The 11,730-nt window shown below is 49.9% G+C and overlaps 2 protein-coding genes across 3 annotated transcripts; one reads left to right on the forward strand and one right to left on the reverse strand.

Annotated features, from left to right (window-relative positions):
- Window positions 1-1,535: 1,535 nt before the first annotated feature.
- On the forward strand, window positions 1,536-7,969 carry PHYHD1 (phytanoyl-CoA dioxygenase domain containing 1). The gene is made up of 11 exons (XM_004945862.5): window positions 1,536-1,609; window positions 2,363-2,521; window positions 2,823-2,898; window positions 3,006-3,053; window positions 4,404-4,459; window positions 4,638-4,700; window positions 4,780-4,801; window positions 5,080-5,208; window positions 5,888-6,004; window positions 6,120-6,246; window positions 6,694-7,969. The coding sequence occupies exons 1-11, from the start codon at window positions 1,577-1,579 to the stop codon at window positions 6,737-6,739; spliced, it is 876 nt and encodes a 291-aa protein (XP_004945919.1). The 5' UTR covers window positions 1,536-1,576; the 3' UTR covers window positions 6,740-7,969.
- A 1,061-nt stretch (window positions 7,970-9,030) lies between these two features.
- DOLK (dolichol kinase) lies at window positions 9,031-11,720 on the reverse strand. 2 transcript variants are annotated; one of them, XM_015279486.4, is made up of 3 exons: window positions 11,675-11,704; window positions 11,216-11,312; window positions 9,031-10,865 (listed from the first exon to the last, which is right to left on the reverse strand). In XM_015279486.4, exon 3 carries the CDS (start codon window positions 10,760-10,762, stop codon window positions 9,191-9,193), a length of 1,572 nt encoding a protein of 523 aa, XP_015134972.1. In that variant the 5' UTR covers window positions 10,763-10,865; window positions 11,216-11,312; window positions 11,675-11,704; the 3' UTR covers window positions 9,031-9,190. The 2 variants fall into 2 exon arrangements, with proteins under 2 accessions (XP_015134972.1, NP_001264588.2); NM_001277659.2 differs by lacking the exon at window positions 11,216-11,312 and having other exon boundaries at window positions 11,675-11,720.
- Window positions 11,721-11,730: the final 10 nt, after the last annotated feature.

An 11,730-nucleotide genomic window follows, 5' to 3' on the forward strand; every position in this document is an offset into this window, starting at 1 on the left:
GCATGTAAACAGTGTTTGTCTGGATTGCTGCTTCCCAAGCAGGGCTACCCCTGAGTTTGCTCTCACAGGGAGATGGCCTTACAGACAGCAGCTGCAGCAGGCTGGCTTTGTTGCCTTGTCTTTGTTTTGTTTCCCTACTGATTACACAGCTTTCTTCAGAACAGTTCAGCTTCAGTCACCTGGAGAGGCTTCTTAAACAAGAGGGAAGAACTACCTGATGGTTTTCTTTTGAGAGAGGTATAGATGGATAGGTAGATATCTGCTCCCAGGTGACAGCGGCAGGACGGGAGGTGATGGCCTCCTTGTGCTGGGGAGGTTCAAGTTGGGTGTTAGGGAACATTCCTTCTTGGAGGGAGCGGTGGGGTCACTGTCCCTGGGGGTGCTCCGGATCCATGGGGATGTGGCACTGAGGGCTGTGTCAGTGGGCATAGGGGGTGGGGTTGGGGTTGAGGATCTGAGAGGTCTTTTCCAACTTGTGAGGTTCTGTGATTCTGTGCTCAAAATGGGATGCTCTCTAATGAAAATCCTGAATGGTCTTCTCATTCAAAATAAAACACCAAAAAGAAGGGGGGGAAGGGAGGGGGGAAGAGGGGTTGAATGGGAATTTTATCCAGAGTTGATTCCCTTACGGAATAAGGAGTCTTTTTCCTGAACACCACCTACTTCAGACGGATTTTCAGCTGCTAGCCAAGTGCGTTTGGAAGCAACCCCTTTCCCAACAGTGCTTCGTACCTGCCATGTATTTCCTTTGGTAAAAGAGCCATGCACATGCCCATTTCCATGCTGGTATTTGGGAGCCCCGCTGCACGGCTGCTGGCAGGGTTCCGTGGAGCCATGCATCTTCCTCTGCAAAGCAAAACCCCCTCCAGGACAGGGGATGTACTGCTGGTGGGTGCTGCTGTAGGGCTGCTGCTGCTGCCTGCTCCCTTCTGCATTTTTACACTTTTTTCCCCCCATCTTTGCTATGATGTGTGGCTTTAGGCTCACCTGCTTCTGCAGGGCTTTGGAGCAAATGGAGCAGCTGGAGGTGTTGTCACCGAAGAGCAGCTGTGAATGAGACCAGCTGGTGACTCTGAATTTGACTGACCTGCTGCTGGAAGCCCTTCAGCTCTAGCAGCCCTTGGTCTCATGTTTGTCACCTCCTGGTGGTTGGGCTCCTTGCTGCTGGGGCAGGGTTTGCTGGCTCAGCAAAGGGAACTCTGCAGGAGTTTGAGTGACCGCTTCTGCATTTGTTGCTCTGTTCGGTGGCCCTTGAGATCTTTGCATCCTACCTGAATCTTAATCTACCTCTTTAATTTACTACTGCGCTTACCAGTTTGTAATCTGGGTTATTAAACTAGCTGTTTCTCCCTGGGGCTAAGCAGCAAACTGCAATCACAAAACACAAACCGGAGCAGAACGCTTCTGTACAGCAGCGCCGAGAGCTGGAGCAGAGCTGCATCGCTGGGAGCCAGCAGCCGTGGAGGGCTCAGAGCAGAAGGCAGCTGTGCTGGCTCTGCTTGCATTTGTCACATGCTGCCCAAGGGTCACGTGCTGAGGTGGCACAGCTGTGCACAGCCGGGCTGGTGGGACAGCGATGGCGTCTGTCACCCAACACCAGATGCAGAAGGTAAGGGAGCAGCAGGCAGGGAACACGCTTGCACTGTTTGCAAGGCACGGGCGCTCCGTGCTGAACCAGCGCTCAGGTCCAGCAGAGATCTGCTTTGCACACGCTTTGTATTCTGCTCAGCTCCGTGCATTGCGTTCGTTCTGAGCCTGTGGAAACCCCGCTGTGGGTGCAAACTTGCAGGGGGCTGCGTGCCTGCAGAGCTGCTCTGGGAATTTCTCTTGTGTCCTTCTGATTCCTGCTCAGCTGTCACTGTGAGGCTGAGCTCTGTCCCTGAGGATAATCCTCATGGTGTTCTATATAAGGAAGCAGTGCCAGCGGAGTTTGCTTCATTTCGTAGGGCGCTGTGTAGTCAAACCTGAGAACCACCCACGGATTTCTCCCTTAGAGAAAATCACTTTTTTTCTTCTGGCTCGTAAAGGCATCTTCTTATTTGGAACCTGGAAATGAGTGCTCTGTTCGTTTTAGCAGTATCTGTGATTTAAGTATTGCTGGTCACGTGGCTACGATAAGACATCCTTAAACCATGAGGGCTCAGCAATGCTGTCTACTCTGGTTTCTGGGTGGGGAGGTGAAATGTGTTCCCCTTAATTCTATGGGATCTGAGCCTGTTTAAGGACTGATCTTTCTTGGCAATACCCCTCTTGAACTTTACAAATAGAAGAGCAGCGCTTCAGTTTTGTCATTTGTGGATGAGAGAGAAACATGTCAGAAATACCCCAGGAGGAGGGCAGCCACCCCATGTCCCCCTTTCAGTTCCGTGAGGATGGTTTCCTTGTCCTGGAGCACTTCTTCAGCCCTGAGGAGTGTGACAGCATGAGGAGCAGCATCCAGAGGATCCTGGATGGGATGGAGGTGCCACCACACTGCCGGACTGAGTTCTCCACCAAGGAAGAGGAGCAGCTCCAGGCACAGGTACCTGCAGGGCAGGGCTGGTCCCATGCAGCCCTGGGAGAGAAGGGGAAAGGCATTGGCTTTGCAGCTTTCTGCTGGTATTTGTTGGTAGCCTGTGTGCCAGGCTGTAGTCCTGGGGAGTGCCGAGAGGTTTAATGTTGAAGGAACGCAGTCGGTATTTGTAGGAATGATTTCTATTGACTGTGCTTTGTTTCTGCTGCTGCTTGGTGGGAAAAAGATGCAGGTGAGTGTTATCTCTGATTGAAGGTTTGGCTGTGTGTTCATGGTGATGCTGTCTTTACCAGGCTCTTCTCTCTGACAGGGTAGCTCGGATTATTTCCTCACCAGTGGAGACAAGATCAGGTTCTTCTTTGAGAAGGGTGTTCTGGATGAGAGAGGTGAGCCCCAAACCCACTCAAGGCAACGCAAGGAGGCAGGGCTGGGTTCCATCCCTGCAAGCATTCCTGCTTTGCTAACCACGTTAAATTCTGGTTTTGTCTCATAGGCAACTTCCTAATTGCAAAGGAGAAATCTGTCAGTAAGATTGGCCATGGTACGTTCAGTTGATCATCTTATTGTTTGAGAAGGATGGGCAAAAGGGAGGCAGTTCTTAGGCTCTGGGACTTCTCCAGACCCACCGTCTTCAGTCTCCTAAATCCAAACCTTCCTGAGAGCAGGAGTGCCTTTGTCCCTGTCCTCCTTCTCACTGTGCTTCCAGGGAACCTCTGCCCTAAATACCACAAACCTCACGCAGCCCCTTCCTTTGCAGCCCTTCCTGCATTAAATTGATCTCAATTTCAACTCATCAGTCCACTTTTTCCTTCATCGTTCCTGCACTGCCTCTGCAGTTCTCTCTGTGCTGCTCCCCACTCTCTGCTGCCGAAGTTCTCAGCTATAAACCTTTCAAAGAAACAAAGGTAAAGAGCAAAACAAAACCCAAAGGATGCATCCAGGAGGCTCTTTGGTTGTACGCAGCACTGAGTTACTGGCGTGCAAAAGTTTGGACTTCAGCCCTCAGACCTCTTGGGGTCAGAGATTGCTTGAGCAACCTCCCACCGAGCTGCTCCCACTGCATGTGGCTCAGGCCGCCTCCTGCTCTCTGCACAGTGAAGCTGTTTTCCTCCATTCTCATTGCAGCAACTTTTCTTAACTCCTTCCGCTTTCAGTTTGTGCCCTATTACCTCTTTCCCAGCCCCAAACTTGGATTTGAGTCTCTTTTGTCTTCAAACAATATGTGGAAAATAAGAGCAGGATTCAGCTCATTCCCCTGAACTCTGTTCAGATTGAACGTCCCTGAGCCTGGAAATGCAATACGGAGCTCTCTCAGCACCGCTGTGCAGAGCAGCCTCTGATGGGCTCTGTTGGGCTTTTCCTCTGGGAAGTTAAAAACAATTCTGTCCCCTGCCGTCTCAGCACCTTCTCTCTGATTGATTCTCTGTAGTGAGACTTTTTAATGGGATCTCTCTTCCCTTGTTTGACGGCAGCCCTGATCAGCAGAAGGGGAGATGCATCTCTTTTTGCTTTGCATTTTCATCCATTTTGTGCAATATGCTGAATCACAACACTCACTCTTATTACTCTTTATTCTTCTGAAGAAGGCCGTACTAACCCAGGAGGGCTGTGTCACCTCAGGCAGTCATTAAGGTTGGAAAAGCCCTCTCAGATCCCCAAGCCCACCCCAACCCGCCATGCCCATTGGCCACGTCCCTCAATGCCACATCCCCACGGTTCTGGAACGCCTCCAGGGATGGTGTGATGCTGATGATCTGCTTGTGGGGTTTGGGGGGGGGGGGAGTGGAAGTTCCTGGCTGCTTGGCTGTGCTCTCTGCACCTCATCACTGCCAGCCCCTGGGCTCCCTTCTCTTACTGAAACCCTCACCCTGAGCCTTGTCTTTCCCCTCAGCCTTGCACGCTCACGATCCCGTCTTCAAGCAGATCACTCACTCCTCCAAGGTGCAGGTAAGCTGAGCCGATAGAGCTGTCTGACAGAAAGCTAAATGATGGGATGGTCAGCTTGAGTATTCTAGACTCCTAAGTACAACGTTTTTGAACATAAAAGGACAGGATACCCACAGAAAATAGCGCTTTGTGGTGTGCAGAAAGCAGCAAACGTGAACTGTGGAAAGTTTCTTTCCAGGAACTGGGGAGAAAACTGGGTCTGGAGAGACCAGTGGTTGTGCAGAGCATGTACATCTTCAAGGTACGGCCGCGGGCCTCCCTGTCATGGCGGGAGGGAAGCTGGTGAGACTCCTCCTCACGTGTCTCCCTTCTCCTTGCAGCAACCCGGCATCGGCGGGGAAGGTGAGCTTTGTGTGTCTGTATTACAGCACAGGTAGTCCTTCAGGAGAGGATTGTGACCAGGTAAAGCAGGCACAGGGCTGCCCGGAGAGGTGGCGGTGCCCCATCCCTGCGGACACCCGAGATCAGAGCCGGGATGGGGCTGTGAGCGCTGACGGAGCTGTGTGTGTCCCTGTGTGCTGCGGGGAGTTGGGCCGGGCGGCCTTTAGTTGTTAGTGCCCCCACCTCGCAGTGCTGGCCCCAGGCACGCTCAGACCCTGACCCACTGCTGTTCATCACAGTGACACCACACCAGGACGCCACGTTCCTGCACACGGAGCCCCTGGGCCGGGTCCTGGGCTTCTGGATTGCACTGGAGGACGCCACGCAGGAGAACGGCTGCCTGTGGTTCATTCCCGGCTCCCACACCAGTAAGTTGTGGCCGCTCCTCCAGCAGAGCTTAATACAGCAATATTTGCTTTAAAAAAACCAAAAACAACCAAAACACACGGCTGACAGTGCTTAGTTTTAAATTGAAACCGGGGCTATAGGGTTTACCCACTTGAAAAACAGCTTCTTTTCCAAGCTGCATCCCATTGACAAAGATGCTCTTTTCCCTCTATGCCGATGACCTCTTAACTCCTGACTATATTCTGACATCCTCTTTCACCCCAACCACCACAGCATCATTACTGCAGTCTCCTGCCTTTCCCTTCCTCTAGGGCACACTATTTGACTTCCAGTGCTGCTCACCTAAGCATTTACTCAGTAATTACAGCTCTCTTAATGTTTTAAATCACTCAGCCCTCATGCACTTTGGAGTTGGTTGTGCTCTGACAGCAAATCATGCTCTCCTAGGAAGGAGAAATGGATGACAGGTTGGTTTGGGGTTTTGCATAAGTGTTTGAGCATTGTGTTCCTAACAGGCCGTGTTGGGATGCACAGAGCCAGGAGGGGAAGCAGAACACAGCTGATTCTCACTTTCTGCTACAGCTGGGAAACCCCAAATCTTTGCATGCTGAGAAATCCCCATATCACCAAGGAAAGAATGGGATACATTAGCTGGCATTTTTATCCTGATGGATGCTTGCTTACTCTGTGGATGTGCAGGTGGGATCACCCGCAGAATGGTGCGTGCAGCCCAGGGTGCCTCGACGTGCGTGGAGTTTGTAGGGTCAGAGCCGGCCTATGATGACAGCAAGTTCATACCTGTGCCCATAAGCAAAGGTAGAAGCACCTCAGGGAAGGGAAATACAACTGTATTCCAACAGTTGTACTTTCCTTATGTTACACTTAGCACTCGTGATTGGAATAAAGCAGTCTGGGTGTTTCTTGCAACCAGGTGGGCTCATTGTCATCCACGGAGAGGTCGTCCATAAGAGCGCAATGAACAGCTCGGCGTTCTCTCGCCACGTGTACACCTTCCACGTGATGGAGGCCGAAGGCACCAACTGGAGCAAGGAGAACTGGTAGGGTTGCTGTGATTCTTAGACAGATTGTTGTTTAATGAAAGCTTTTCAGTTGTACCTTGGTGCGTTTACAGGCTTCTTGAAGTCGTGCTCAATAAGCATATGGGAGGTAAGGAAAAATGCCATGCTTGGCAATCCTTGCTGTTCTTCCACTTAGCGAAACATGCAACCACGTGCCCTAGGGACATCTCCGTTTCCAGGATTTCTATTTAACTTAAAATAAAACAGCTGAGTGCCTGAAAGACAGAACCAATGACTGCAGGGATAACTGGCATTCAGACTGAGGGCTTCCAGAATGCTGGCTTCTATTCTCACTCCATCAGGTCTTGCTGTGGGAGCTGCTGGTTGAGGCGCCCCTTTGGGTGCAGCAGTGCTGATTGCTGATTTAATGCCCCAGAACTGGAGTAGTGACTGCAGTTTTCTTTTCTGCTCTTCCTTCCCACTTAGGCTCCAGCCAACTCCTGAACTGCCTTTTCCACCGCTCTACACGTGATGTTCACAACTGGCTTCTGGAGTCAGCTAGCTCGTCGGTGTTCCCATGATTGCTTGTCTGTGTTCTCTTTAAATGCAGCTCACTAGATCAACGCTCCAGATATAATTATCCCCTGTGAGCAAGCTCCCTTCATGCAGCCAAATCTGCCTGCCTAAGGTAGAAGCTTCTGCTGCAGGATGAGCCCTGCTCTGTGGATAGTAGCCCGCTCCTTTTGGTGAGGAAATTTCTTCTGTCTCCAGAATAGGCCATTAAGGGGTGTTCCACCTTGACCATGGTGCTGGTTGAGAAATATTTCTTGTTGCTGAACTGTAGTATTTAAAGTCAGGAGCTCATTTAGTGCTTGGCTCTGTTAATTGGCAGTGCAGGTGAATGTGTGGTGTGAAGATGGCTGACTTTTAGCCTTGGGTCTCTGTCCTATTGCTTGAATAGTAGTAGAAACAATGCTAGTGTGGGCAAAATGAATCAGGAAGTCTACTGTTTTAATTAATGACTCTTCTGGGTATTTCTTGCAAATCGAATGCTTGATCTCTAGGCTTGATTAGAAATGTTAGTGTTGTTAAAGATGTTGGAAGTATGAAAATAACAAAACCCCTCATGATACTTAAATAAAAAAAATCATAAACCTTCAGCTCTGTGATGACCCCTTTAAGGTGTGTGCACCACCACGGCTGCCCAAACCCCAACAAAACCAAACCACAGTGAAACCTTGGGAACGTTAAATAACTCCAGTTGCATCAGGGGCAAGCTCGTGCCTGCATGCTAGGCTCAACAGAGCACAGGTAGAGTTTCTTAAGGGATTGCAATAGATGGTATCTCTCCCAGTGTACACAGAAGGTCGTAGATTGGGACAAAGAAGTGGGAGAGTGTAGGGATGAAGTGCTGTCATGCATGTGGTGTAATCGCTTTCAAGCAGTCAGGTAGCCTGGAGTTGTGTTTGTAGCAGCTCTGTGGCTGAGTGATGTAACCAGCTCAATCCAGCCAATTTGGGAGCATAAATCAGGATGGAGGGAGGCACTCCAGCTCCTGCATCACACCCCGCACTTCTTCAATTTACTTTTTGAATGCTCACTTAAATGGGCACTACATTTTATCTAGTTAAAATGAGACAACAGCAGAATGAACTTAACAGTCTGGTGGTTGTTCTCTGTTGAAGTCAGTTGTTAGGGAAGCAAGGCACCAATTCTTAGTGGCTCATTCCTCTCAAAAATACATTTCCCATCTCTGGTGTTGCTTTGATCGTCTGATTTGTGAAATAGTAGAATGAAATTTATGCTAAGAAGAGTTTTCATCCCTTTTGGGCATTGCTTTGCAGTGCAGAATACGTTCAATATGGTGCAGAGCTCAGGCTGTCACAGTGGGAATGAGGCTGGCGAATGGCAGCAGCAGCAGCCTGGAGTTCAGTTCCTGCTGTGGTGTTTCTGGGCTCTCCCCCTGTACCTCTCCTATGGTTTGTTTCAAAGCTGCAAGGGGGGGTGGAGGGGAAAGTGACTTAATGTAGTTTTGTGCTGTTTTACAGCTTCAGAGGTGAAGGCTGTGGGTTGTAGTGCAACTTTCTCTGTACCTTTCCATTACTAGAGTTAATCTTTTGTAACAGTGCCTGCTGCTGAGCAATGATTGTCTGCGCTCTGCTTATATGCACCATTATCTGCAACTTGCAAAAGCATCTAATTCACGTGGATAAACAGGAGCAAGAAGCTGGGCTGCATGTGCAGGTTTTACAGTCCAATGTGAAGGAAACGCAGCCTCGTGTGAATTGTGTTCTGCAAACGGTATCTGTCGCTGATTGCATTATTAACCAAAGCAAACCCTGAACAATTTTGGCATGCTGGGAAAGGCAGGCTCAGGTGTGGAGCGGGGCCCAGATGGGGGATGTTGGGCAATGCCACCTCCCTGCGGGTCCTGGCTTGTTCCTGGGGCCCGATCTGCTGGCACAGAGCATCACTTCTGCTCCACCCGTGCTCCTATCACACAGTCGGGACTGCAGGGGAGAACTGAGGTGTCTGGGGTAGCTCTGCACCATTCCCAAAGTGTACCGTGGTGCCTTTTTGTGAAGAATGAATTGTCAGAACGTAACTGCATCCTTCAAACCAGGATCGTGGAAAGCAAAGCTTCAGCTCAGGCAGTTCTTGGGGAAATGGAAGGGGCAGAGAAAGCACTTACTGTGTTCTGTCCTAATGGGCGCTTGGCAATAAGGGACTATCAGTGCAGAAGGGTTTAATAGGATCTCCCCTGTGATATTTTTTTTTTAATGACAAAAATCAACTGGTGCTGTTTTAAAAACTACAGAAAAAGAGACTGAAACAAAACTTTTATTTTAAATAATCTTTTTTTCATTTGTTTTTAACAAAAGAAAAACAATGTTTGGATCATCTTTCATCTGTGATTGATGTGCATATATTCTGTTGCTGCTTTTCTCTAGAAACGGAGAAACCTCTATTCTTGGAAGTGCTTTTAAACCATAAACATGATCTGGAGGTAGAGAGGTAACAGCAAATTATCAATTTGGGTTGTGTAAGCTTCCAAAAGAGAAACTAAGCTCACAGACACCAGAATCCAGGCATAGCTGGAGTTCAGGTTCACGCTGCTGTCAAAGATCAGAATAAGAGCCACAGCAATGATCTGAGCAAAAATTGCTGTCATTGTCCCTTCAAAGGTCTTCTTTGTGCCCGGCCATTTGATTTCCCCCATGGTACTGCCAAAAACAGAGGCCATGGTGTCTCCTACCCCTACTGCAAGCACCCCAGCATAGGGCACCAGTGCTCCTGCCCCAGACAAGGCACCTTTAGGGGCACAGGATCTGGGGAACAACCACACTGGGAGGGACATGCCAAGAAGAAGATAAATGTGAGTCAAGATTAGAGGCCCACTGTCTCTTTCATCCAAGAAGAGAGACAGCAAATAGCGAAGAGTTTGGCCAAACGGTTTGATCCTGAAGTACCGAATGTACTCTAAGAATATGAACACTGCCAGACACAGGACTGCAGCGACATGGAGAAGCTGGCGGTCATAAATTAGTCCAGGAACATAAGTTGCTACAACAATGAAATGGAAATACTTCCTGGTTATGGTTGAGGCCTGGTGTTTTTTAGATTCGGACGATCTCTTGGCATTCTGGTAGAAAACTATGCCACACGCTGAAGCAGCCAATAAAGTCCAATATATGAGAAGGTAAACCCTCGTCTGTGTCTGAAACAGAAACTGGAGCAGCCAAAACAAAGGGTTCCTCCGGATCAGTCGGTAAAGCCAAGGCATGATGACCCCTAAGCCTAGCACTGCTGTCATCATGTGGAAAAACATGGAGGAGATCCACGTACCCGAATCCATGAAAATGAAGAGAACAGTGAAAAAAAGCCCAAGGATAACAACTCCAATAACTGCCACCAGAAGGAAGAAGTCTATGGGTTCACCTCTGCCCTCGATTACATTCAGTGAGCGTTTAATGAGCTGATTGAGAACAAAACTTATACCTCCGAGAACTAGCAATGCTTCTCCAGGAGTAAAACACCGAGGCAGCAGGTAGAGCAAGATCATACTGAGGTAGACAAAAATTAGCAGCACTTCTAGGACCTCTATCACTTCTGAAACAGTCAAAGAGTGCTTCATGGTATAGATAATTATACTGCCAGCAACACCACTGAGTATGCAGGTGTTGGTGGGCACAGGTTTTGTGATGCCAACAGCAATTACAGACAAAAATAGAGCAACCAACATGCCAGTGGAAGCTACAACTATGCCAAAGCGTTCAAAGTACACGATACCAGCAGCCTTGCACCTCTCCTTCATTGCTATCCCCAGCAAGGGGATGACCATGCTGGCAGGCAGGAGCCCACTGTTCGCTGTGGTGCGGAACTGGAACACAGCCCCCCCCTGCTGCAGCAGGCGGTCCCATTTAAACTGGACATAGAAAGCCTGGATGGCAAGAGCTACAGCACACCAGGAGTAGCGGTCCCACACCACTGCATGCACGCACAGAACGATGCTGAAGACGATCAGGGATTCCACCAGCACTGGTTTGTTTAACATGGTTCCAGTCCAGCGTGGCTTTGGCTTTCAAGATCTTTCTTATGGGTCCTGATCTTCTCAGTAGTTGTCCACTAGAAGGAATTCTTTCACGCTACTGTGATTCCTATTAAAAACAAACAATGAAAGCAACTATTAGAAAACCTGAAAAACTGAAGCTTGCTTGCAGATGTTTCATTCATAAGCTCCAATTAGACTGCTGTTATATGCCAACTCTTAATGCCCATCATTGGAGATAAGAAGGGATCAGCCAAAACCGTTATCCTCAGTTGAGAATCCAAGCTGTGCTGCCAGCAACCAACTGCTCAGCACGTGGGTATTCAGATATTGCAACAGAAATACTTTACATTATGTCTTTGACTTGAAATATGAAGCAAACAAGCCACAACCATTCCCAGACGGCTTCACTGCAGCAAGCTGCCAGCTGGGCTGCAGGACAAGGAGCAATTTCACCACCTGTGCTGCAGATCTATTGTTCCAGCGCCGATTTGCAACACGAGGTATTTCACTGCTGCGCTACTTTCTGCTGCCCGCCAGGTACCCGTGCCGGTGCCTACGGGGCAGGACAGAGGGGAGGGACTCCTGAGCGGAGAGTGCACTGCTGGGCCATTGGCTAACGGCTTTAAACTGAGGCACGGCACATTTCGGTTAGATACTAGGAAGAAACCGTTAGTAATGAGGGGGGCGAGGCCCTGGGAGCTGTGGATACCCCAAGCTGGCAGCGCTCAGGGCCGGGCTTCGACGGGGCTTTGGACAGCCCGCGGCAGGGGCCCGGCTGCTCCGGGCTGGGAACCTTCCCCGCAGCCCTCCGCGGTCCCCCAGACCCCGACAGGCCCCGACGGGAGGCGCTGCCTACGGCCCTCCAAGCGGCCGCGGCCTTCCCGCTGCCGCCCGCTCCCCGCGGCGCTCACCTACCTGGCAGGACGCCGCCATCTTGGCGCTGCCGCCCGTCACATGACCCAGCGCAACGG

This window comes from Gallus gallus, chromosome 17 (genome assembly GCF_016699485.2).
Source record: "Gallus gallus isolate bGalGal1 chromosome 17, bGalGal1.mat.broiler.GRCg7b, whole genome shotgun sequence".
Classification (NCBI taxonomy): domain Eukaryota; kingdom Metazoa; phylum Chordata; class Aves; order Galliformes; family Phasianidae; genus Gallus; species Gallus gallus.

Excerpts from the sequence above, each read along its gene's own strand:
- PHYHD1 (XM_004945862.5), top strand. The coding sequence starts at position 1,577 with ATGGCGTCTGTCACCCAACACCAGATGCAGAAG. Across the intron at positions 1,610-2,362 it reads CCCAACACCAGATGCAGAAG|TTCCGTGAGGATGGTTTCCT; the intron begins GTAAGGGAGCAG and ends TCCCCCTTTCAG. Across the intron at positions 2,899-3,005 it reads GGGTGTTCTGGATGAGAGAG|GCAACTTCCTAATTGCAAAG; the intron begins GTGAGCCCCAAA and ends TTTGTCTCATAG.
- DOLK (NM_001277659.2), bottom strand. The coding sequence starts at position 10,762 with ATGTTAAACAAACCAGTGCTGGTGGAATCCCTGATCGTCTTCAGCATC.